The sequence below is a fragment of the Ornithorhynchus anatinus genome, chromosome 9, assembly GCF_004115215.2.
Source record: "Ornithorhynchus anatinus isolate Pmale09 chromosome 9, mOrnAna1.pri.v4, whole genome shotgun sequence".
In the NCBI taxonomy this organism is placed as follows: domain Eukaryota; kingdom Metazoa; phylum Chordata; class Mammalia; order Monotremata; family Ornithorhynchidae; genus Ornithorhynchus; species Ornithorhynchus anatinus.
In genome coordinates, this window is record NC_041736.1 from 34,544,783 (window position 1) to 34,571,087 (window position 26,305).

Here is a 26,305-nt window from a genome sequence, read left to right on the forward strand (position 1 = left end):
GCTCGGCTCCTTTCCCCCGTCCGCCGGGGGCGGGGCCGAGCGTAGAGAGAGCAAGGGCGCGCATGCGCAGGTGGGTCGGGGCCTGGTCCGGCGCGCCCGCCGTGCGTGGGGGCGGGAGGGCGAAGTGGTCAGCGCGGCGTGGTGGCCCACCCTGCGTCTTGGCCACTCATTTAGGGGGCCGTTGGCCCCCCGACATGTTCCACAAGCCAAAGAGGAACTTTCGGAGGCGGAGGGACCGGTCCAGCAGCAGCGAGGAGGAGGAGGAGAAGAGGGAGGAGGAGAAGGAAGGGTCAGGAGGCGGGGAAGAAGGACCAGCCAGTCCTCAGCATGATGACCCTGCCCAACCCCCAGGCAGCCCCCCGCCCTCCGGGCCTCAGGACCCCCGAGGTAACGGACGCCCCCACCCCCGCACTCTCAGTGGCAATAATGTTGGTATTTGTTAAGCGCTTACTGTGTGCAGAGCACTGTGCTAAGCGCTGGGGAGCTCCAGGGTCATCAGGTTGCCCCACGTGAGGCTCACAGTTAATCCCCATTTTCCAAATGAGGTCACTGAGGCCCAGAGAAGTGACGTGACTGGCCCACAGTCACACAGCGGACAAGCGGCAGGGCTGTGAAGCATCAGGTTGTCCCGTGGGAGGCTCACAGTTAATCCCCATTTTCCAGATGAGGTCACTGAGGCCCAGAGAAGTGAAGTGACTTGCCCACAGTCACCCAGCTGACGAGTGGCAGAGCTGTTAAGCGCTTACTAGGTGCAGAGCACTGTTCTAAGCGCGGGGGGAGATACAGGGTCACCAGGTTGTCCCACGTGAGCCTCACAGTCTTCATCCCCATTTGACAGATGAGGTCACTGAGGCCTAGAGAAGTGACTTGCCCACAGTCACACAGCTGACAAGTGGCGGAGCTGGGATTCAAACCTATGATCTCAGACTCCCAAACCCGGGCTCTTTCCACTGAGCCATGCTGCTTCATAATGACAATAACTTCAATAATGATGGCTTTTGTTAAGCGCCTACTATGTGCCAAGTGCTGGAGGGATACAAGCTCATCGGGTATGAGAAGCAGCGTGGCTCAGTGGAAAGAGCATAGGCTTGGGAGTCAGAGGTCATGGGTTCGAATCCCAGCTCCGCCACTTGTCAGCTGGGTGACTGTGGGCAAGTCACTTCACTTCTCTGGGCCTCAGTGACCTCATTTGGAAAATGGGGATTAAGACTGTGAGCCCCACGTGGGACAACCTGATTCCCCTGTGTCTACCCCAGTGCTTAGAACAGTGCTCTGCACATAGTAAGCGCTTAACAAATACCAACATTATTATTATTATCAGGATGGTTCACATGGGGCTCCCAGGCTTCATCCCCCTTTGACAGAGGAGGCAGCTGAGTCCCAGGGAAGTGAAATGACCTGCCCAAAGTCACGAGGAGGGGGGATAGCAAGTCATCAGGTTGGCCCAAGTGGGGCTCACAGTCTTCATCCCCATTTGACAGATGAGGTCACTGAGGCCCAGAGAAGGTAAATGACTTGCCCAAAGTCACACAGCTGACGGGTGGCAGATTAGAACCCACGACCTCTGGCTCCCCAGCCCGGGCTCTTGCCACTGAGCCACGCTGCTTTTCAATGATAGTATTTGTTAATAACACTAGTCATAATCAGAATACTTGTTAAGCGCTTCCTCTGTGCCAAGCGCTGTTCTGAGTGCTGGGGTAGAGACAAGTTAATCACGTCCCACATTCAATCATCTTTATTGAGCGCTTACTACAGGCAGAGTACTGGACTAAGCGCTTGGAATGGACAATTGGGAAACACCTGTCCCACATGGTGTTCACACTCTTAATCCCCTTTCAGGGGGTTAAGCGCTCAGCGCTTAGGACAGTGCTTGGCACAGAGTAAGCGTTTAACAAGTACCATTAAAAAAAAAATGGGCCCTGGGGTAGAGACAGGTTAATCAGGTTGCACATAGTCCCTGTCCTACATGGGGCTCACACTCTTAATCCCTTCACAGGGTGTTAAGCGCTTACTCTGTGCAGACACTATTCTAAGCGCTGCGGTAGTCAGGTTGGGCACAGTTCCTGTCCCACACGTGGTTCACACTCTTCATCCCCATTTTGCAGATGTGGGAACCGAGGCCCAGTGAAGTGACTTGCCCAGGGCCACACAGCGGACGAAGGCGGAGCCGGGATTAGAACCCAGGTCCTTTCGACTCCCTGGCCCAGGCTCTACCCACTAGGCCACGCTGCTCCTCCTTGCAGCTGGCCGAACACCTGGCTGCCCCCAGCTCTGTTGCCGAATTGTCCATTCCAAATAGTAAGCGCTCAATGAATACTATTGAATGCATGAATCTTGGAGTTCAGAGAAAGGAGAGGCCCCTGTCACTGAGCCTCTGCCGGCCTCAGTTTCACCATCTGTGAAAGGGGAGCTTCACTGGCCGTGCCATTCAGGGATACCTGGGGGGACTCTAATGCAGCCTTGGGCCAGCGTCTTTAGCAGTAATAATTGCGCTATTCATTAAGCTCTTTTTTTTTTTTAATGAAATGGTATCTGTTAAGCAGATGGGTTCTTTTGTCAATTTTAAATATAAAAGGTGTGGATACTAAAGGTTTGTTGCAACGCCGGACAATTGTGAAATACCAAATAAGCACACAGTAAGCTGTGTTGTTGTCTGAGCGATTGAAATCTTTTGTTTACCATTTCAATAATTGAAGCTAATGTTTGGTCTTTGTTCTTATGCTCAGCAATCTGCCTGTCAAAATCCCCGGTGCTTGATAATTCTGGAGATGAGGGGGATGAATCCCATCACTCTTCAGATAGTGAAGTTGACCAGTATTCATCTTCTGAAAGTCAATCCAGTTCTTCACAGGAAACGGACAATTCACCAGGTAAATATGAAGCTTTTCGTTGCGATTAATAACAACATTGGTATTTGTAAAGCGCTTACTACGTGCAGAGCACTGTTCTAAGAGCTGGGAGAGATACAGGGTAATCAGGTTGTCCCACGTGAGACTCACAGTTAATCCCCATTTTAGAGATGAGGGAACTGAGGCCCAGAGAAGTTGTGACTTGCCCACAGTCACACAGCTGACAAGGGGCAGAGCCGGTAGTCGAACCCGTGACCTCTGACTCCGAAGCCCAGGCTCTTTCCACTGAGCCACGCTGTTAATCTCCTGCGCTAGAGCGTAGCCCCCTTGTGAGTGGGGATCATGTCTGCCAGCTGCATTGCACTCTCCCAATCGCTAAGCAGAGTGCTCTATACCCAGTAAGTGTCCAGTAAGTGCCATCGATCAAAATGTTCACAAAGTAGTTATGGACGGCTTCCCATTGGCCAGACAGGCGTCTCTGCAACTCATAGGCTAGAAGGAGGGACGCAGACCCACAGGAGGAAAAAGAAGCAGGGTTTTTTTTCCGAACAATTGAGATGGGGGCAAGGGGGCGTGTCGAATAACAGCAGAATAGTTCGGCCGAAAAATCGGTTGTAAATGTCGTGATTCAGATGCGGCTTACATCCAGGCAGCCCGGAGAAAACGGCAGTTGGCCAGATCCCAGTGCAATTTCATACCTCTGAACACCAATCCAAAGAGGGGTGACAAGCTATCCGATCTCAAAAGTGGCGATGCAGATAGCGAGGATGAACCTGATGATCATGAAAAGAGAATTCAGTTTGCTCCAAAGCCCCAAACTCTAAAACAGAGAATGACTGAAGAAACATATAAGGATACACCTTTCGGGAATATGAAAAGTATGAAAAATGGGGTCTGATAAAAACATTCTGTAGGTGGGCTCGCTGATTGCGAACTTCTTCTTGCTTCATTTAATTCCTAGATCATTATCTTTAACAAAGGTCAAACAACAATCCTGCAGCCATTTTCCCTTCTCCAGCATACATGCTTATTTGATTCCTTATTAGGGTCAAAGAAAAAGTTTTTGAGGGGAGATGTCTGGAATCTGTTGTTACTCCTGGTTGCTGCCCTAAAAACTAAAATTGAACAATTTGAATGACTTTTAACATTTTTTTAAAAATAAAGAACATGTTTAGTTGCGGAAAATCTATTAAATACTAAAATATCAGTACATTCTTTTAAGAATTATGTTCCAGCTTTAAAAAGTATCCACACTTCTCTTGATTCTCAGTAATGTGTCTTAGGGTTTAAAATTATTTTCACTTTTTCTGTCTTAATAACCCGATTTGTTTTGACAGTTTTCCTAGTAGTGAAAGGGGGAATATGTTCAGGATGAGAAAGGAGGACACTGATTGTGTTTCTAATGTTTTTAATTCTAGCATCTCAAAATGAAGAATCATGTGAAAGCCAGGAAGATGAAACACAAGATATTTGGGAACAGCAACAAATGAGTAAAGCGGTCAAAATCACACAAGTAATCATTTTTATACTGATCTCTGTGTCTATGAAAAAGACTTTTTTTAATGATATTTGAAAGAGTTCCTATATGTCAGACACTGTTCTAAACATTGGGGTAGATGCGAGTTAATTAGGTTGGACATAGTCCCTGTCTTGCAAGAGCTTCACAGTCTATGGAAGGAGAACAGGTATGGCAGAAGGGAGATTAGAACCCACGACCCCTGACTCCCAAGCCCAGGCTCTTTCCACTAAGCCACGCTGCCTCTCCATGTTACAGCAGTTGTCTGTTGTCGGAAGGCATTCTTGAGACGTCTGTTTTTGGTCCAGTGGTGAGAAGGCTTAAAAAAAAAGACAATGCCACTTGTGTAGCGTGAGGATTTCATTGGAAGAATAGGTGCAGCCAACTCTTTTTGCTTTCAGAATTTTGGATTCCACTCAGCTTTCTCTGATAATAGTCTTTACTGTACCCCACCGTACATCTAGACTATCGTGATAATTGGTCTAATGAAATGTCTTACAAAATGCCCTTTTTCTGTTCTCTTTTAGGAAATTGACCTGTCCCGTACCCACAACCCCCAGCCACCCAAGATCGAGATCGATACATCACGTCCCCCGGTGAATTTGGAAATCATCAAAAAGAAACTGAATCTCAGGTATCGATTTACATTTATGTTTACATTTTTATATACACTCGATGGTCCCGAATGTTCATCACTGTTGTTTTCCTGCTATGCCCCCTACCAATTAATTCTAGGTGGAAGCAACATGGTTTAGTGGATGGAGCCATGGGCCTGGAAGTCGAAAGGACTTGGGTTCTAATCCTGACTCCGCCACTTGTCTCCTGTGTGTCCTTAGGCAAATCACTTAACTTCTGTGTGCCTCAGTTACCTCATCCGTAAAATGGGGATTAAGACTGAGCCCCATGTGAGATGGGGACTGTCCAACCTGATTAGCTTGTATCTACCCCAGTGCTTAGTACAGTGCCTGCCACATAGTAAATACTTAACAAATACTGTAAAAAAAAGCAGAACTTTAATGTCAGTATCAATCCATTGTATTTATTGAGCTCTTACTGCGTGCAGAGCACTGTGATCGGTAATTAGCATTTTGGAGAGTGCAATACAACACTTTCCCTCCTACAGTACAATATGTTCCCTACCCACAAGGAGCTTACATTCTAGAGCTCACGTGGCTTCAGCTACCACCTGTGTACGTGGATATCTCCCAAATCTCTCCAATCCTGACTCCTCATCTGATCGGTAATCCCTCTTACGTCCAAGACATCAACTCCGCGTGGATGTCCTGCTGGTACCTCAAACTCAACAGGTCAGAATGTCAAACACAGACCTCCTTATCTTTCCTCCCAAGTCCCCTAGTCCCCCAACTTTCCCATCTCACCAACACCACCCATCGTTCTATCCCAGAACTTTGGTGTCATGATCAACTCCTCCCTGTCGGGTTTTTTTCCCTCACAAAGTTTGCCAGATCCTCCCCTTCCTTTTCACCCAAATTTCTACCACCCTGGTACAAGCTCTGGGGTTACCAAGACTAGACTGTTGAATTATTATTTTTTTTATGGTCATTGTAAAGGGCTTATTATGTGCCAGGCCCTGAACTAAGCCCTGTGGTAGATACAAGCTAATGAGGTTGGACACAGTCTGTGTCCCACACGGAGCTCACAGCCTTAATCCCCATTTTACTGATGAAGTATGGTCCCCCAATATTACATGCTGCTGCCAAGATCAGCATCTCCCAAAAATCTTCCACTCACTTCCTGTGCCTCTTCACATCAAACAGAAGCTTCCACTCACATTTGTCCTCTCCTAAGTGCTGAGTATGGTGCTCCACTCAAAAAATTATCTGGACTGATAGACTTAAAAAACAAGATGGTGTTCAGAATCATTTGATGCCCTGATCTGTAGTAAGGCATTGTGAATTAATGCAGTTATTTCACTATTAAATGGATGGCCAGCAAATTTAGCAAGGCATGGTGGTGGTCTTACCATAGTTGGGAAGGAAAGTTTATCAGTAAGTCAACCTCGATCAATCAGTCATATTTATTGAATGCTTACTATGTGCAGAGCACTGTACTAAGCACTTAGGTTAGTATAATACAACAGATGACATTTACTGAACACACAGACTGGTGAAATGTGTCTGTTTATTGTACTCTCCCAAGTGCTCAGTACAATGCTCTGCACAGAGAAAGCACTTAATAAATACGATTGATTGAACCCTGGGGTTAGAATGCAGCAAACTCATTTGAGCCATTAGCCTTGAATTACTAAGCCATTAATATTAAAAATATAAAACATTTTTCCTTTGTATTCAGATTAGCTTCATTACAGGACATTCATCGTTCACATCAGAGGGAATATGAAAAGTATCTTCAGGACATCGAAAACTCTAAGAGTACTATCAAGCGTCTAGAGAAGGCATCGGAACCAGCTCTAAATTATAAATTCTATAAGGGTATGAAAACTTACTTGGAAAACCTGGTTGACTGTCTTAATGAAAAGGTATATAATGGTGTATGTTATTTTGAGGGCTGTGCTTAATTAACTTTTGCTCTTAGAACCTAGTTAAATTAAAGGAAACATTGCTATTTTCCTATTCCATAACTTTATTAAAATGTCCCTCCCTAATGTAGTTTCAGACTCGAAGTGGCATAGAAAACCAGAACTCTGGTTTTAGTCTGGGTAAAAGGAACTGGCTTTTAATTACGTAAAAAGGCCAGTAACCTGCTGGAGCTAAGCTTCAGTGTTACTAGCGATATATTATGAATTAAGGCCCTGAAATAAGACCAAATAAAATCTTTGTATAAACTGGAACCTTTAAGAGCCATCTTATTCTTCTTCAGAGATGTGTATAACTACTTTGAACGTGCATAGTTTACTAAATCATTTGAAGGAATATGTTCTTATCATTTTTATGTGAACAAAATTGTAGTTTGGGTTTGTTTGTCAATTAGGACAGAACGTGGACAGTGCTTATCAGATATCTACAGTTTTAAGTTTGTTGGTGTGAATGACCCCATAAATTTTTCCTGAAGAAAGAGTATTAAAGTTTTTCTAATGAAATGATACTCATTTGTTTCATTCACCTGAATTTTTGTAGATTTTATTTTTCCCTTTTAAATAATTCATTATGCATGGCATGGAGTTAAAAACAAAGCAAAACACCTTGAATTTGTTATTTTTTAGATGGCGGATATCAAGGAACTAGAATCGTCCATGTACCTCCTTCTTAGAGAACAAGCCAAGATCCTTTTGAAACGAAGGCAAGAAGATTTACTAAATGAATCAACTTATTTGCAACAGTTATCAGGTGAACTTTTTTTTTATATTTAAAATACATTTGAAACAAATGCTACTTGCCAAACTGTTCATCTTTTTGATGACTGTGATTTTTTAAGCTACCGCTGTAGAGTTCTTAGAAACTGTGCAAGTATACCATAATCTTATCTTTCTGCCGGTAGTGGCGTTCACAGCCATTTCAATTTGCATGTCTGATTCACAGGCACAATTTGATTATTATATAATAAATAGCACTCAGACTAATTCAGATTTATTCAATTTACAAATTATATTATACAATTCATATTCATCGACAGGAAAGGCCGGAACATCAACAGACGACACTGTGGAAGCTGATAAAAAAGTACAACTCCTAGAAGAGTGTGAGGCCCGAAGGTAACTATAAAATGCCAAGTAGATGTTTGAGGATTAATTCAGACAGTAATAATCATAATAGTAATAATGGTATTTAAGTACTTACTCTGTGCCAAGCACTCTTCTAAGCACTGGGGTAGATACAGCTAATCAGGTTGGGCACAGTCCCTGTCTCTGTCTCAAAATGGGCTCTCAGACATAATGCTGATTTGGCAGGTGAGCTAACTGAGGTCCAGAGAAGCGAAGAGACATGCCCAAGGTCACCCAGCAGACGGGTGGCAGAGCCGAGATTAGAACCCGCGTCCTCCGACTCCCAGCCGCAAAGTCTTTCCACTAGGCCACGCAGTAGTGTTCCCTAGGTAAAAGTCTGGGCTCTCCATAAAATAGTTGAAGCTGAATTTCGTCGGCTCTTCATTGTGTGCTTTGCCCCCGCCTACCTACTTGCTCATTGCAATCGATGCCCCAGCGGGACTGGCAGGGATAAGGGAGTACGAGTGGCACTCTGAATATGCGTGGAGAACAGATTCCTTCCCGGGTTCTGTCCCGGAGTCTTGGGGCCGAGGCCCGTTTGTTCTCGGTGGAAGAGTTCATCATCGCACACCGATCTATAGAACTATTGTCAGAAAATAATATTATTACTGTGGCATTTATTTAGCACTTACTATATGCCAGGCACCGTTTTAAGCGCTGGGGTGGATACAAGAAACTCGTCAGACACAGTACATGTCCCACATAGAACCTAAGTCCTACTGACTCCTAGACCAGTGCTCCATCCACTAGGCCATGCTGCCTCTCTCAGGTCCAGATATAAGTTCTCCCTTTTTTAATGTAAATTTCATTCTTTACTGAATCTGAATGACAAAAATCCGTATTTAATAAGTATATAATTATTATTACGGTGGCATTTGTTTAGCACTATTTGCCAGGCACTGTAGTAAGCGCTGGGGTTGGTACAAGAAACTTGTCAGTGGCTATGAAAGCATGCCCTTAGCATAACTGAGTTAAAAGAGTAAAAATGTGTAACTGTATGCTTATAGTCGTAATCTGCCGGTTTTTCCTCCTCAGCATTTCTGGGACCAGCCCCGTCCTGTCCTATTGGCTGCCGTGTTGAAACAGGCACTTGTCGTCCTGTAGACTGTGAGCTCGCTGTGGGCAGGAATGTGTCTGTAGTTATACGGTAATTTGTATAGTAGTTATTTTGTAGTTATACTGTAGTGCTTTGTATATAGTAAGCACTCAGTAAATGCGATGGAATGAATCTACTGCATTTTAGGGGGTAAAAAAGGCATGAGTGTGAATTGGAGCGGGGAGAGTCCTAGAGGCAGGATGACCAGTGAGGAGGCTGATGAATATGAATATATATATATTATCCAAACAGGATGGATCTGTTTGTTGCTAATTCAGCAATGACTAATAGTGTACTTATTATAAAACCCAGGGCATGCAGAAGGCAAGCCAGAGAAAGTACCGGGAAATGTGATCACCAGGAAGGGATGTCCAGTGATGATGAAGTGTCTCCTGCCGAGGCAAATGACTTCCAGAAAACCAAAGGTGAGTTCTTGGCCCTCCTCGGGTGACTTTGCTAGGATATTAAGGCTTTTTCAGGAAAATTAGGTAAGTGCCGTATCCAGTTATGGGTTGAACTCGCTCTTGGATCGTTTCCAGCCTTTTCCTAAGTAGTAGGGACTTTAGTTGTGCAGGTACATTATTCATGAATTCAAATTCACGGGAGGAAAAAGAAAAATGCAGTCTTTCATGTCCTTTTCTGTAGAGGCTATTAACTGTATCAGTTTTGGGAATTTCAGCTAGAATTCTCAGGGTCTTTTGGTCTTGAGGTACTAACCCTAAGAAGTTTTCTATTTGAGTACTCTTTGAATAAAATGAACTGTGCTTAATATTTTAAGAAACATACTGCACTGGCCTAGTGTAAAGATCATTTTGAGTGAAGGAATTTGTGTTGGACTCTGGAAGAGCGTTCTAGATTACTGATAAGCAAAAAATATGAATATAGTTTGCTTATTTTAGGAGGCATTAAGAGAAATTGCTTTGCTGCAAATATTGTAGTATTTTGCTAAAAAATTGATATGTTTGTTTTATTCACAGATGATATTTTACAGAACCATAAGAAAATTTTTGAAGATGTGCAGGAAGACTTCTGTATTATACAGAATATTTTGTTGAAATTCCAGCAGTGGCGAGAGAAGTTTCCTGATTCTTATTATGAGGCATACGTTAGCCTGTGCCTCCCTAAACTTTTAAATCCCTTAATTATAATTGAGTTAATAGACTGGAATCCTCTTAAGGTATTTACCGGCATATATTTTGTTATAGGTTCTTGAACTTCTTATGACAATGTCATCTTTTATAGCTAGCCGATTCCCCAGTCTCGTTGGATTCTTACATCTAGTCCTTAGAATACAGTTTTATTGGATGATTGACTGGGTGTGGAGGTGGATGGTTAGCTATCCCCAATCCCAAAGACATTTTAGGCCAACCCCCCCCCAAAAAAACCATATATAAGCCGGCATTTCCATTTACTTCTGACATCTGCCTTTAGGGATGTGAACGTGAGTTTCTCTAGAGAATCAGCAGCGTGGATAATAATAATAATTGTGATAGTTGTAAAGTGCTTACTTATGTGCCAAGCACTTTACTAAGCACTGGGGTGGATACAAGCAAATCGGGATGGACACAGTCCCTGTCCCACATGGGGCTCACAGTCTCCATCCCCATTTTACAGTTGAGGTAACTGAGGCACAGAGAAGTGAAGTGATTTGCTCAAGGGCACACAGCAGACAGAGTGGCGGAGCCAGGATTAAAACTCAGGTCCTTTTGGCTTCCAGGCTCATGCTTTTATCCACTAGGCCACGCTGCTTCTCCGTGGATGAAATGCCCCCATTCTTCTGGCTTTTGAAGAAGTCCAGGAGTGTAGCCCTGGCTTTGGGCTCTGGCATCCTGTCCGTGTGGAAATCTCTGGACTGTCGTCGGTATTCCCTCTTCTCCGGTGTTAGGTGGAGGAGCGAGCGGCCCATTCCTCTTCCCCACCACCCTCCATAAAGGGGAAGGTGTAGGTTGTTGAAGGGCAGAACGCTTTTGGATAAAGAGCCGGGGTTCAAGCATTGTCTGCAAGTTGCAGACAGTTGCGTGTAAGAGCTGCGTTACAGGCACCTGTTTTATGAACCTGGTTCTTAGAACGGCGCTCCGGCACTTGGAGCAGTAGTACGTGTTCAACAAATACCATAATAAAACCCCGTGTTTAACCAGGTCTTGCTTCATCCTAAAGATCACAAGGTCTTTGCTGGGTTTGGCCTAAGCCCCGGGTTGATCTGGCCTTCCAGGAAACCAGGAAAATCCCCGAGGTTTGGCATATGAGGGGAGGAATGTGACCCACTCTTGGCTGCGGTGGCTCACAGAAGCTCACTCTAAATTGGAGAAATCCCTTACTTGCTCCCAGCAACATTTCTGGCACCAAACAACTAAGTCTTTTTTGAAAAATCTAAGCATTGAGTGCGTGATTGGGAAAGGGAATGATAGGCAGGTGGATTCTGAGAACCAATAGCTATAACTTTACACTTTCTAAAAATCCTTTTCACCGATCGGTGGCATCCATTGACTGCCTTCTGAGTGCTTGGAAGGCTACAAGAAAGACACAAGTTTTGGGTCCTGTCGATCAGTCAGTAGTATATTTACTGAGCACTTAACTCTGTGCAGAGCACTGTACTAAGCACTTGGGAGAGTACAATAGAATAGATAGGTTCCCTGCCCACATAGAAGGGAGCTCAGGTCTAAAGGGAGAGGCAACAGATAAAAATTATTTTAAATAGTGGATATGGTAGGTTAGTTATAATAAGGAGTAGCTCAAGTGCACGAGGAATAAGTAATTAAATTTATAAATGAAAATATACATGCGTACATAGCTAAGGGTAGGACTAAAATGCAACACAAGTGCTAAAGGGAGGCTCTTTTGGGCTGAGGTAACTAGACTGTTGTGATTTATCTAATTTATCTTATTCAAAGTTGTTTTTAAAATATGGTTTTGAAATATGGAATGATGCAATGTTTTGTCTCCAGTGCAAATATTTTTTCTGACTTTTTTTTTTTTAAGCCGGATTCCATAGGCTTGAAACAGATGTCATGGTTCAGATCTGTGGAGGAATTCATTAAAAATGGTGTATCAGAATTGAGGAAGGAAGACAATCCTGATGAAAAGATTTTGCCTACCATCATTGACAAAACGGTTATTCCTCAGATTACAGGTACGGTAGTTTACATTTGCTTAAACACAGATAAACTCAGTATCAACAGTAGGTACTGATTAGTCATAAAATGGTTGTTACACCTGATGTATTTAAAAGATAGTATTTGATGGTTTGCTGGTTTAATAAATTTTTGAACAATTATAGGTAAGTGGAAAGGGCAGAGTGAAAGGCCATAATTTCTTCATCTGTTTTGACATCTTGCAGGGTCACACTTGATTATTAAACATTAAAGATTGTTTATATTCCTGGATTGTAGGTATGATGGAGTGACTGTACCTTGGGTTAAGGTGTCAAGCTATTAGAGAAGCAGTGTGGCCTAATGGATAGAGAGAACCTGAGCCTGGCAGTCAGATGACCTGGGTTCTAATCCAGCTCTGCCACATATCTGCTGGGAGACCTTGGGCAAATCACTTCTCTCTGCTTCAGTCACCTCATTTGTAAAATGGGGGATTGAGACTGTGAGCCCCACATGGGATATGGACTGTGTCCAACCTGATTAGCTTGTATCTACTCCAGGCTGGCACACAGCACTTGCTTAACAAATACCATTTTTTAAAAAGCCATTTACAGCCGCATCTGTTTAGTTCTCTGTGTCATGGTGTAGCTTAGGTACTTGTGTGTGTCTTATTTCAAGAAATTCCATTAGATCAAATATGTTTGATAACCACTGCAGTAAATACGGATTTTCATGAGTCAAATTCAGTAAAGAATGAAGTTTGCATTGGACTTGAGAGAGGCAGCATGGCCTAGTGGATGGAGCACGGTTCTAGGAGTCAGTAGGACTTAGGTTCTATGTGGGGGCATGCACTGTGTCTAACCTGATTTCCGTATATCTACCCCAGTGCTTAGTACAGTGCCTGGTATATAGTAAGCTTTTAGCAAATCCCATTAAGAGCAACAACAGCAACGAAAAAGAACTATGGCTTTTCTAACATTGTTTTATGTTAAAGATAGATGTTTTGTAGTAGAATATATCCTGTATGGAAGTTGCTCTAACCTTTTAGTGTTGTAGAATTTGATCCTCTTCGAAGCTATTCAGACATATACAGGTGTTTAATTTTAGTGTTTTCTTGAAGTTACACTTCAAGTAGAATAAAATGGGGTGTATTGATTCATGAGCCATCCAGGTAGGCAACTGCATGTGCAAAATACCCAGATAATTAAAAATACATCCATCTCAGTTACCTGTTTGTTTCAGGCAGGGCGGGGTTTGTTGTTGTTTTGCCTGAACTACAGCTAAATATATAAGCAGCAGAGGTTGGTTTTTGATCTCTCTCAGTGAGGTCCGAGGTTATGTCAACAACAGCTTCCTGGCCCTTTGTAGAGGGCACAATTGATCAGTCATTGGTATTTGAGTATCTACGAGGTGTAGAGCACTGTACTAAGCACTTGGGAGAGTACAATATAACAATAAACAGATCCATTCCATGCCCACAGTGAGTTTACAGCACAGAATGAGCATTCTGTTCTTTTTCTGCCCCTGACTATTTCAAGTCAGCCTGAATACAATAATAATAATTATTATTATTATGGTATTTTTTAAGTGCTTACTGTGTACCAGGCACTATTCTAAATGCTGGGGTAGTTAGAAACAAATCAAGTAGGACAGAGCACCTGTCTCATTTGGGGCTCACAGTCTCAATCCCCATTTTACAGATGAGGTAACTGAGAACCAGAGAAGTGAAGCGACTTGACCAAGGCCATACAGCAGACAAGTGGCAGAGCTGGGATTAGAACTCATGACCTTCTGACTCCCAGGACCGTGCTCTAACCGATGCACCACACTGAATATGTGTATGTCTTGGGGTATATGTTCCGAAACTTCCTGCTTGCATCCCCATCCTCTTACACACGCTGATCTTACCAGGCAGTTTGGTAAGGAGATAAGAAGTACCGCTAAAATAGTATTATTTGTTTCAGGTTTTGTGGAATTTGTGTGGGATCCCTTGTCAACTTCACAGACAAGCAGTCTAATAAAACATTATAAAATAATATTTGGAGCCCCCTCAACTTGTGACAATGAAGCAGGGAAAGCCAAGCAGGTAATAACCGATGTTTCTAGAGGATGTTGGAATTTAAAAAAAATATAACCATATTTTATTGCCGATAGTTGGCTGTGTTGGAAATGCTGAATTTAATTTCTGAAGTTATTGAGGTTTCATAAACTTCTTTTTTAAATTTAGGATTTGATGGGGTCCATTGTGTCAAGAATGAAGAAAGCGATAGATGAAGATGTCTTCATCCCTCTGTATCCCACGTGGTAAGAGTTGATGGAGTGGGGGAGAGAGGGATACATGATTTAAAATTCTCCATCTATTCTAGGGTGTGGAGTGTGTCATCCATATTCAGTTGAACCCCTTCAGAAATAGAATGGAGTGTTAAAAACATTTTATTTCATTTTCCCTACATTAGTCCCCAATGGACACTTCTAATCTCTTCCTCATCACCTTTAGCCATTTCTAGTGAATCACCAGTCAATCAAAGGAAATAGGAAAAGTCACTGGAGGTTGTGAAGATTGTGTGTTTCAGCAGTAGAGTGAGAGGAAGGAGGCATTGACACCTTAGAGGGGAAAGAAAGAAGGGAAGCTGGGGAAAAGGCAATATGTGGTATAGTGAAAAAAACATGAATGAAGTGATTAGAGTTTCTGAGAAACTGGGCCTTGTCCTCTGTATTTCTAATTGCTGCAAATGAAAGTGCCTATAATTTTGCCTCAGTATGTTTTCTGACAATTTCCTAGTATTTTTTTTCCTTCTCTTTCTATTCCATGTTCAGTGTTGTGGAAGACAAAACATCACCCCATTTAAAGTTTCAGGAAAGACAGTTCTGGTCTGCTCTAAAGGTAAGCAGAAATTGTAGAAAAGTTTTCAAGACCATTTTAGTTTAAAAAGTACGTTGATATGCGGTGAGCTGGGGGGTCAGAGTGCAGGAATAACATTCTTAGGTAAAAATGAATGGGATTTAGGCCCCTTTCATAAACAGTGGACCTGACAGTTTAGTTTTTCCCTTAGTGGGCTTTATGCTAAGGGCCAAACGTTTTTCCAGAACTTAAAAAATTTTGTGGGTAGTTCTGTACACCGTTTTTGAAATGACAGTTTCAACAACTAGCACACTTGGAGTATTGTGCATGGTACACATGCTCACCAGGTACAGTGGACTTACCTGAGAGATCTTGAACCTTTTGGGATCCACTCTGTTAGCCTTTCGAACAGTCATTTGGGGCAGGAAGAAACTCTGAAAACTGGGGGCTCATTCTAAAGTTGTTTTTGATTCTAGCTCTTTGGCAATATTCTTCTTTGGGATGGCTTCCTCCTGGAAGATGCCTTGTGGGAGTTAGGCCTGAGCAGGCTGCTGAATCGCTACCTGATCATATATCTGCCCAATGTACCGCCTGGACCAGACCTGATCGAAAAATGCTACCGGGTGAGTTGTGGGGTGGAAACTCGTCTTGATTTTATAGTGAACTGGGTGTGATGGCCAGTTGGCTGGCAAGCGATGGGGGTGGTGAGAGAAATGGAGGAAGGGGTGCTGGTTTTAGGCAGGTGGGAAAGGGAGTGAAGGAGAGAGAAAGCCAGGAAACCTCGCTGGAAAGTTGGCACCACTGGCAGAGTGGTGCTTTGCCAAAGCGAGACTTAAGGAAGAAGAAACATGGGGACCAAGGGAAGAGGTCTAGGCCCCAGGGCATAGAGGGGTGGACTGTCACAGACAACCCCCCCCAACCCCGCTTAACTTCATATCTATTGAGCACATGTGTGCAGAGCACTGTACTAAGCACCTGGGAGAGCACAATATAACACATACATCCCCTGCCGACGAGCTTACAGTCTAGAGGGGGGGCTTCAAGGAGGCTCCATTAGTTGCCTGCTTATATCTCAACTACCCAGCGCTTGGCATAGAGTAAGCACTTAACAAATACCATGAATAACTATAAAGAGAGGGGAGTAAAATGGCTGACCACCTCTCTCTCTTCAGCCGTATTGAGAGACCCTCAGGGCTGTCTCTCCGACCTCTTCGGTGGGGCAGAGTTCAGGCTGGTGACATTCGTATGCTGTGAGCCAAAAAGAGATTTTCCACGTACAGATGTGTTACAAAGCAGTGCGCCCGGCAGCTCCTGATGGCAAAGAATAATTGAAAAATTAGACTGTCAGCATGTTGTAGGCATTCATTCAGTCGTACTTATTGAGCGCTTACTGTGTGCAAAGCACTTCACTAAGAGCTTGAGAACCATGTAACAACCAACAGACACATTCCTGCTCACAATGAGCTCACAGTCTGGTGAGGGAGACAGACATTAATCCGGATAAATAGATAAATTACAGATCTTTACATATGTGCTGTGGGGATGGGAGGAGAGAGGTTGAACGAAGGAGCAAGAAAGAGTGGCACAGGAAGGAGTGGGAGGAGAGCAGAGGAGGGCTTAGAGAAGGCTTCTTGGAGGAGATGTGCCTTCAGGGAGCATGTATAATGACTGATTGATTCATGTGGTTCCACATCAAGCATGTTTGATAATGCCATCATTTTGGAAGCCAGTAGGGAGACTGTGAGTTTCTCAAGAGCAAGGATTCCTCTTTACTTCTACTGCACGTTCCCCAAGCCCCCGGTCCGGGGAGGTCCTCGGAAACTGGTATTGATGTCGTGGTACCTACACAGCTGACCGTATACGTGCTGTTTGGGTTGAACAGGTCATAGCGTGTCTACCAGAAAGATGGTTCAGAGGGCTTCGCACGAGATCATCCCTACCTCAGCTCGCAAATCTCACCCAGCTTTTGGTGCAGTTGGCCCATAAATTGTATAAGAGCGAAAAGAGGTAGGTAACCATTATATGGCGTTTTAAAGCATATTTCTCCACGGTAATTCGTGTTTCTTTTTAAAAGCATATCCCAAAGTTTTTACTGACTTCTCAATTTGGCAGAACAGTCACTGAAAATATTGGGGCTGTTAAAATAAATGTTCAACTCTATCTCCCCGGGGAATCGATACACAGCCTATCTAACATTTGTGACGATTTTTTAAAAAGCACTTAAGAATGTTATGAGAGATGCCGCATGGGAGAAGTAAAGGGTGTTACTAATCAGAAACACAGACTCAGTTATTGGAGTCGTGTAAGAAAAATGAAAACAAAGCCCCTGTTCCTTTAGAATTGTCATCCCCATTTGAAGTCTAGCAAAATCTCAAATTTGTTGTTCATCATCGACATATGTACCTATTTGCCTTGCATTCTGGGCCCGTCATGGGTGGGATTGGGTTTTGTAATCTTTGTTTGGGCCCATTCCCCGAGGGATTATTCTGCCATTCATTGCCACTGGATTTTAGAGAAGCAGTGTGGAGAGAGCACGGGCCTGGGAGCCGGGACCTGGGTTCTAATTCTGGCTCCGCCGTGTGTCTTCTGACTTCGGTTAAGTCACTTCACTTTTCTGGACTTCAGTTCCCTCATCTGTAAAATGGGGATGAAGACTATGAGCCCTTATGTGGGATTGGGTCTCTGTCCAACCAGATTAACTTGTATCTACTCCAGCACTTAGTACAGGGCCTGGCGCATAGGAAGCGCTTAACAGATTCCATAAAACAAAATTCTAGCTTCATGAGACTTGGGATAGGTTATTCACGAGTCGAGGACCCACACCTTTAGAATAGTCTTCAAATTGGAAGCCCCATGTGGTATAGTGTAGTCTACCTTCTCAGTTTTTCTTTCAAGTGGATACATCTGATATTTAATATTTTAACATGTGCATGCAGCTGATACATCTCGTTTTGAGGCAGAGCTTTACAGGTGTGGGTTTCTTTTGTCTTTTTTTAGGGATCAATTAAGAGACTTAATTTGTCTCCTGGTCAAAGTAAGAGCTTTGGATCAAGCAGAGGCCTTCATAGAAGAATATTCACTGGAACAGCTCAGGCTAATAATTGAAGAAGCAGAATAAAGTGGAAGACAAAATACGGGATTCTAAAAATCGTTTCATTTCAACAAAAGGATCTGACTTGTTCCATTTGGGAACGGTGAGGCCAGAGGTCACGGGAAACTGGGGTTTTGAGGGCGGGGTCATGCTTCGAATCCATTCTCCTCGGTCGCTCCCGGTGTCTATTTTTGATATAATTTGGAGGAATCGGCCGAGATAGAATGTGACAGAGATTGGGAGGAAGGTAGGTGAAAGAACAAAATAGTTTTGAATTACGAGGTATGGCACATGGGGCCGGGGAGCGGGGAGGAGAAATGGAGGGAAGGTGTTAAAACCCAGCATCATCATTGTTTCAGAGAACTATGGTGTTTCAGATTATTCCAAGAGGAGGAATATTAGCTGCTTATTCTGTTCATAGGATTCACGTGTACAGCATCTGATACGCCGATCAAATTGATCTTCTGAGATGTTTAAGATATGTAAAGAGAAACTTGTTTTTGTATTTTTGAAATTGCCTTGGATATATAAATGATTTTTTTAATGTGCAGTTTAATGCCTAAGAAATATTTTCTGTGGAGCTTATTGGTAAAACTCCCCTCTGAATTTTTTATTTTGCAGTAAAATGATTCAACTCAAATGTGAAAGTTTGATAAGTTTTTTTTAATATTCTGGTTTGCTGCTTTCCTTCCTGATGGACTCAGATTTGAGAATCAACTGTTTGGCAAGCTAATCGTGATGTTCTTGATCCTGGTTTTTAACTATTGCCAGATTGAGGGGAGGGTAATTTTATTTCGATGGGAAAGATTGGTCATTTTTCTTTATTTTGGCAGGAAGGTGTGATCTACAGATTCATGAAATGGTTTCAGATTTGTTTATGTGAGCAGAGTCTATGGAGAGTAGCTTCTATAGGTCTTCAACAGGGGGAGGATGGATGTTCTTGTTTAATTTAGAGTATCATGGAGATTTTGCTCTACTAGTAGATCTGTTCTTACAATCATAATTAAAACCAGGCAGTGAAAGCCACAAAAGCACCACGTTGTGGGTGGGAAAATTGTGGGAGACACTGAAAGTTGGACTGCTGACAGACTTCTTCATCGGGAACACTGCTGTGAAACAAGATTATTACAAAAACTCGGATAAAGCTTAGACACAGTGAATACATGACACGTATTAAGGACCCAAGAGAGCTAAATATAAAGTTCTCAATTTATTAAGAGTTGACACGAGCCTTGTACCATAATTAAGATGACTGTGATGCTTCAATTTCTTCCCATATTTTTGCCTCGATTTTGGAAGTATCGTATTCTCTCATCATATCAAATTCAAGCCACGGCTTAGCCCACTTCTGTGCTTCTTTCATTTGTTCTTCGGTTAGGCAGAGATCGAAGCGGATGCCCTTGATATTGAATTTTGGCCTTTCCCAGCGTTTTGACCAAGGTTTAGGTTTCATTTTGACTTTCAGCTAGAATAAAATTGAGAAAAAAGTGCTTATTAGGCAAGAGGTTTGTTTTTCCTCTTCCCCCAGGCTTACATTTTGGATATCCAAATGCGCCAGGCATTATACATCAGAAGGCATTCCTCTAAACACTCCAACAACTTCCACTCCTAAGCCCACACTTAGAGGAAGCTTGTACCTCATTAACAGGGACTTCTTTGTTGGCAGGATGGACTACAGGCTTCATGTTCATGTCAAAAGTACTATATTCAGGAAGGGCATCTCTTAAGTACATCAAATTATCATCTAGTCGTTTCTCTAGCTTGATCACTTGGATCTTTTGAATTCGAGGATTGTAGAGTTCAAAGCAAATCTCAACACCTTGAGAGGGGAAAAAATAAGGACGAGGAGAAATAAACAATGAAGTGGATTGGGGCTGGCGTCTACGGTCTAGTCAATGCAACAATTTCATGAGGGAATGACAGAACTAAACACTGCTGGATTTCTTGGGTTAAACCTCAAATATTTAGAAACGTTCAAAATATTCAATTTCTCCTTGTCCTTTCAATTTCACAGCATTACTGGGAATTCTAAAGGAAGGAGAAACTAACTTTTTTCAAAGAGCACTACACGTTCCCTAGTTGATATAGTATCTTAAGAGTAAATACTGATTCTGTATCACACACTGTTCTAAGCACGGGGGAAGGCGGAATAATCGGGTTGGATCCAGTCCCTGTCCCACAAAGAGTTTGTAATTTATGCAGCAAGGAGAACAGATATTGAATCCCCTTTTGAAAGACGCAGTGACTATTCCTACTTGTTTTCACAATTACAAACAAGAAAACAAAAAGCATGTACTCAAAATTCAGTTTCCGATGTAAGATAATCGATGGAATTTGAGTGCTTACAGTGTGCAGAGTACTGTACTGAGTGCTTGAAAGAATACCATAAAGGCTAAAAGGACACAATCCCAATCCAAGCAGTTTAAGCAGGTTAATAAGCTAACACTGGTAGCTTCCTCCTGTCCACCTGTCCTACGCTGAGCTAGGACTGACAGGACGTAAGGTTCAATACCACACTCCCATTTGCTCTATCCGGCTTCTTGCTACCGTGGACCCACATCCAGACCTACTTCACTCATTCATTCATATTTATTGAGCGCTTACTGCGTGCAGAGCACGGATCTAAGCACTTGGGAGAGTAGAATTTAGCAACAGACACATTTCCTGCTCATACTTGATGGAAGTAAAAGATTCATTCACCAACCTTGTCCTTCAATGATATTCCGAAGCACGAAGGTCGCCCCGAGTCCCTTTCCTGATCGCTGGGTGCAGATCCCTAAAAACTGGCTGGTTTTACCACTGGCATATGGATCTGACGAGGTTACCGAAAGTATGCTTCCTGTTGATTACGATGGGATGAGTCAGAGGTCTGAACTTTTACTGGAAGCTTCCGACCAACATTAGAAGCAGAAACTCACATTTTCACGCAACGATTATTGGGCATTACGATTTGAATGTTAAGCAAGCCATTCTACATCTTCGAATTCACCAGGTTGACAGCACGCAAAGGAATAATGAACAGGCAAAGATGCTTGGAGAATTGAGGTTGTGTGTGCTACGAACCCTGAAACAGTTACGAATAAAGGCGTCTAGCGCTTACTCACCGACATAGAACTCTGGAATGGGAAGTACTTTTCTTCTCTGTAACATATCCTGTCTTTCCAACTTAAATTTCAAGGGATCTGTTCTTCCCCGCGGAGGAATGAATTCGGGACTTAAGAACCTGGGCGGAATTCAAAAGCTTTTATAAGCATGACAGTATAAAGGAACCATTTTCTAAAGAGCTGATCCTAAAACCAAAAAGAGAGATAAGTACTTCCCCATGATTTCTCCTATTAGCCTTGCAGCTCTTCTTCTCAAGTTCAGCTTTTACGATCTATAGAAAAATTTTAGCTATTTCAAGTTTTTACACAAATGTCTTGGAACCAAAGAGCAGATATTTTAGCCAGAAAATGGTAATATTAACCATTTGATAGAGAAATATTTAGAAAGCGCATTCCCTCCTACTTCCGTGAGCTGAAACACTGTTCAACTGAGTAGCCCTGGGCATCTTCTGGGAAAATTTGGGCTCTAGATCACTGAGATAGATACTCAATTCCCCAACCACCCTTACTCTGGCAAAAATGGACGAAAGAGGGAGTTAAGGGAATAGAATTTCTAGCCTGGAAGCCACTGAACTGGAACGACTTACTCCTGGAGGTCTCAGACTGAAGCTTTGTGGCTCAGTGGCAAGAGTCCAGGGCTGGGAGTCAGGACCTGAGTTCTAATTCTGACTTGGCCACTTGTCTTCTGTGTGATGAAGTCGCTTACCTACTCTGGGCCTCAGTTTTCTCATCTGCAAAATGGGGATTAAATCCTACTTCCTCCAACCTAGACTGTGAGCCCTATGCGGGACAGGGACTGTGTCCAAGCTGATAAGCATTTATCTACCCAAGTGCTTAGAACACTGCTTGGCACCTAGTAAGGGTTTAACATAATTACTATGACCTTTTTTCCCATTAGCTCTCGGTTCTTTTGTTACCTTCTTTCAGTTTTTCTTCATGTCCATCTGCTTCTTCCCCCACCTCTTCTATTTCCAGTGCCCTGTCCGATTCACTGTCCATGGGGTAAAGCGGGGAAGTGTATTTGGCCCAGGCTTATTCATTTATGTTGGAAGGTGCAAAAGAGACCTAGGTCTAAGATTAAGAATATGCTGCTGCACCTCTAAAAAAAAAAAATCCTCTAACTCACCAGGGCCCAGGGCCTATGTCCAATTTTTCTTCCACTGTATTCTTCCCTACTGCTTGATAAAGTGCTCTGCACACTGTAGATGCTTGCTAAATATCACGGAATAAATGAAAGCTGCTAAATTGGCAGCCCGTCTGCTTCCCTCAACCCACCTCACCCACATCAAGGGAATTTCACACCAGTCCTCTATAAAAAAAAAAAGGTGGTTTAACGAACCCTGCATATCTGAATTTAAGAGATTTTGGCAGGTGAGATCGTTGTGGGAAGGGGATGTCTGCTAATTCTGTTGTGTCCTGCTCTCCCAAGTGCTCAGTATAATGATGATGATGGTATTCGTTAAGCGCTTACTATGTGTCAAGCACTGTTTTAGACATTGAGGTAGATACAGGTCATTCAGGTTGGACACAGTCTCTGTCCCACATGAAACTCACAATCTTAATCCCCATTTTACAGATCAGGGAACTGAGGCTCAGTGAAGTTAAGTGAGATGCCCAAGGTCACACAGCAGCGGTGGCGGGGCGGAATCAGAACCCGGATCCTTCGCACTCCTTCTGATGAGCTCTATCCACTACGTCCTCCCTGCTTCTCAAGGTGCTCTGCACATAGCAAGCGCTCAATAAATACGACTGATGGATAGACTGATCAAACGACAGGTACGTGTCGGGCCCCAGAGGGGATGCGAGCGGCCCGGAGATGGGTGGCCTCACCTTCTCTCCTGCCCCTTGGGCACCTGCTTGTCGACGATGACGGGCTTGGTGGGCGGCTGGAATTCCCCCGAGTCCCCGGCCGGACCATTCAGCCTCGCGGCGGAGGAGACCAGGCAGCCTGCGGAGACGGGAAAGAACATCAGCCTCCCAACGGTTCTACCTCGCGCAGAAACGCTCCTGGAAACCCGCCTCCAGGCCTCCGGGGTTCTCCCTCGAGGGGCCGGAGGGGAAGGTCAAATTAGTCTGGGGGCTGGGGGAAGGAGGGCGGGGAAGAACTTGGGCTTTGGAGTCAGAGGTCATGGGTTCGACTCCCGGCTCTGCCACTTGTCAGCTGTGTTACTGTGGGCAAAGCACTTAACTTCTCTGTGCCTGTTACCTCATCTGTAAAATGGGGATTAACGGTGAGCCTCTTGATTCCCCTGTATCTACCCCAGCGCTTAGAACAGTGCTCTGCACATAGTAAGCGCTTAACAAATACCAACATTATTAAACATCCGAACAGTTGTGACTTTGGTTAGGCGCTCACTATGTACCAAGCACTGGGAAGCAGCATGGCCTAGTGGCGAGAGCACCGGCTTGGGAGTCAGACGACGTGCTCTCTAATCCCCCTTCCGCCGCTTGTCTGCTGTGTGACCTTGGGTGAGTCAGGTCACTTCTCTAGGACTCAGTTACCTCTTCTGTGAAAATGGGGATTGAGACTGAGAGCCCCGTGTGGGACACGAAGGGTGTCCAGCCACAATACCTTGTATCTACCCTAGAGTTTACAGCAGTGCTTGGCACACAGTAAGCGCTTAATAAATACCACAATTATCATTATTAGATTGAAGATAATGAGGTCAGATGTAGTCCCTGTCCCACCCAGGACTCTCAGCCTGAGGGAGCGGGAGGACTACAGAGAAGCGGTGTGGTCTAGGGGACAGAGCACAGACCTGGCTTCTAATCCTACCTCAGCCACTTGTCTGCTGTGTGACCTTGGGCAAGTGACTTCATTTCTCTGTGCTCCGTTTCCTCACCTGTAAAATGGGGACGAAGACGGTGGGCCCCATGTAGGACACAGAGAGTGTCCAACCTGATGATCTTGTCTCTACCCCGGGGCTTAACAAATAACATAAAAAACCAGATATGGCATTTTATAGCCGAGGAAACTGAGGCACAGAGAAGTTAAACACCTTGGCCAAAGTCACACAGCCGGCAATCGGAGGAGCAGGGATTAGAACAACAATGATGGTGTTTAAGCGCTTTCTATGTGCCAGGCACTGTACTAAGCAAATGGGGTGGGCACAGTCCCTGTCCCACGTGAGGCTCACAGTCTTCATCCCCATTTTACATCCCAGAGAATAATGATGATGGTATTCAGTACTTACTATGTGTCAGACACTGTCCTAAGCGCTGGGGTGGACACAATCCAAGGGGGTTGGACGGAGTCCCTGTCCCACGTGGGGCTCCCAGTCTTAATCCCCATTTGACAGAGGAGGGAACTGAGGCCTAGAGAATAATAATAATGATGGTGTTTGTTAAGCGCTTACTGTGTGCCAGGCACTGATCTAAGCGCTGGGGTGGACACAATCCAATGGGGTTGAACGGAGTCCCCGTCCCCTTTGGGGCTCCCAGTCTCCATCCCTATTTGACAGAAAATAATAATGTTGGTATTTGTTAAGCTCTATGTGCAGAGCACTGTTCTAAGCACTGGGGTAGATACAGGGTGAGCAGGTTGTCCCACGTGGGCTCACAGTCTTAATCCCCATTTTCCAGACGAGGGAACTGAGGCCCAGAGAAGGGAAGTGACTTGCCCACAGTCACCCAGCTGACAAGTGGCGGAGCCGGGATTCAAACCCATGACCTCTGACTCCCAAGCTCGGGCTCTTGCCGCTGAGCCACGCTGCTTCTCTAGGACAGATGAGGGAACTGAGGCCCCGAGAATAACAATAACACTGATAGTATTTGTTAAGCGCTTACTATGTGCCAAGCACTGTCCTAAGCGCTGGGGGCGATGGAAGCAAATGGGGTTGGATGTAGTCCCTGTCCCACGTGGGACTCACAGTCTCCATCCCCATTTTACAGAGAAGGGAACTGAGGCCCAGAGAATAATAATAATAATGATGGTGTTTGTTAAGTGCTTACTATGTGCCAAGCACTGTCCTAAGCGCTGGGGGAGAGGCAAGCAAATGGGGTTGGATGTAGTCCCTGTCCCACGTGGGGCTCACAGTCTAAATCCCCATTTTACAGAGAAGGGAACTGAGGCCCAGGGAATAATAATAATAATGATGGTGTTTGTTAAGCGCTTACTACGTGCCAAGCACTGTCCTAAGTGCTGGGGGAGAGGCAAGCAAATGGGGTTGGATGTAGTCCCTGCCCCACGTGGGGCTCACAGTCTTAATGCCCATTTTACAGAGAAGAGAACTGAGCCCCAGAGAAGAAGAATAATAATGATGGTGTTTGTTAAGCGCTTACTACGTGCCAGGCACTGTCCTAAGCGCTGGGGGAGAGGCAAGCAAATGGGGTTGGACGGAGACTCTGTCCCACGTGGGGCTCCCAGTCTCCATCCCCATTTGACAGAGGAGGGAACTGAGGCCCGGAGAGGTGAAGTTGACCGGGCCAAGGTCACCCCGCAGAGCGGAGGCGGGATTGGAACCCAGGACCCGCTGCCGGCCAGACCCACGGCCTCCCCTCCCTGTTCCCGGGTGGCGCCCGAGGCCCAGGCTCTTACGGCGGGCCGGGGCCGGCAGGGGCAACACCCTCCGCAAAGCGCTGCGGGCGGCGGCGGCGGTCATCTCGCTGCAGCAGCCCAACTCCGGGCGGCGGCGGCGGCGGCGGCTTCCCACGCCTCCACTGCGCCTGCGCGCGCCTGCGCCCTGCCCCGCCCTGCCCGGGGCGGCGGCCTCAGCACCCCAGCTGCGCCTGCGCGCCACCCCCTGCCCTCCCGGGCGGCGGCATCGGCATCCCCATTGCGCCTGCGCGTCTGAGCCCCGCCCGGGCGGCGGCCTCAGCAGCCCCCGCTGCGCCTGCGCGCCTGCGGTCCAACACGGCACGGACGGCGGCCTCGCGGGCCCAAAAGACTTCCGTCGGCGAGCCCGCCCGGCTCCTCCTGCCTCCCCGAGCCGGGGGGCGGTTACGGAGGGGTGCGGAACCCCGTGCTAAGCGCTAGGTGAAGGTGCAACGAAACGGGCCAAGTGACAGGGCGGGGTCAGCCCCCTTCATGGCTCTTG

General features: G+C 44.9%; 2 protein-coding genes across 3 annotated transcripts; one reads left to right on the plus strand and one right to left on the minus strand.

Annotated features, from left to right (window-relative positions):
* The first annotated feature begins 59 nt into the window (after nt 1–59).
* On the plus strand, nt 60–18,805 carry GCFC2 (GC-rich sequence DNA-binding factor 2). Of its 2 annotated transcripts, XM_016228122.3 has the most exons (17): nt 60–387; nt 2,727–2,870; nt 3,482–3,695; nt 4,266–4,362; nt 4,893–4,999; nt 6,679–6,865; nt 7,550–7,673; nt 7,960–8,038; nt 9,456–9,568; nt 10,121–10,320; nt 12,123–12,273; nt 14,197–14,318; nt 14,460–14,536; nt 15,050–15,116; nt 15,551–15,697; nt 16,957–17,081; nt 18,072–18,805. In XM_016228122.3, the coding sequence occupies exons 1-17, from the start codon at nt 63–65 to the stop codon at nt 18,190–18,192; spliced, it is 2,400 nt and encodes a 799-aa protein (XP_016083608.2). In that variant the 5' UTR covers nt 60–62; the 3' UTR covers nt 18,193–18,805. The 2 variants fall into 2 exon arrangements, with proteins under 2 accessions (XP_016083608.2, XP_007669224.2); XM_007671034.3 differs by lacking the exon at nt 3,482–3,695 and having other exon boundaries at nt 4,268–4,362.
* Nucleotides 18,806–19,356: 551 nt separating this feature from the next.
* MRPL19 (mitochondrial ribosomal protein L19) lies at nt 19,357–25,900 on the minus strand. Its single transcript, XM_029071949.2, has 6 exons — nt 25,807–25,900; nt 23,100–23,217; nt 21,270–21,388; nt 20,870–21,004; nt 19,803–19,984; nt 19,357–19,630 (listed from the first exon to the last, which is right to left on the minus strand). The coding sequence occupies exons 1-6, from the start codon at nt 25,868–25,870 to the stop codon at nt 19,409–19,411; spliced, it is 840 nt and encodes a 279-aa protein (XP_028927782.1). The 5' UTR covers nt 25,871–25,900; the 3' UTR covers nt 19,357–19,408.
* Nucleotides 25,901–26,305: the final 405 nt, after the last annotated feature.

Bases quoted from the DNA above. Each gene is read 5' to 3' on its own strand.
- GCFC2 (XM_016228122.3), top strand. From the start codon at position 63: ATGCGCAGGTGGGTCGGGGCCTGGTCCGGCGCGCCCGCCGTGCGTGGG. The intron at 3,696-4,265 runs ATATAAGGATAC...GTTTTTAATTCT, and splicing joins CAGAGAATGACTGAAGAAAC to AGCATCTCAAAATGAAGAAT. The intron at 6,866-7,549 runs GTATATAATGGT...GTTATTTTTTAG, and splicing joins TTGACTGTCTTAATGAAAAG to ATGGCGGATATCAAGGAACT.
- MRPL19 (XM_029071949.2), bottom strand. From the start codon at position 25,870: ATGACCGCCGCCGCCGCCCGCAGCGCTTTGCGGAGGGTGTTGCCCCTG. The intron at 21,389-23,099 runs GTGAGGCCACCC...AATTCCGCCCAG, and splicing joins CCCAAGGGGCAGGAGAGAAG to GTTCTTAAGTCCCGAATTCA. The intron at 19,985-20,869 runs GTTGGTGAATGA...TCCCCTCTCAAG, and splicing joins GAATATCATTGAAGGACAAG to GTGTTGAGATTTGCTTTGAA.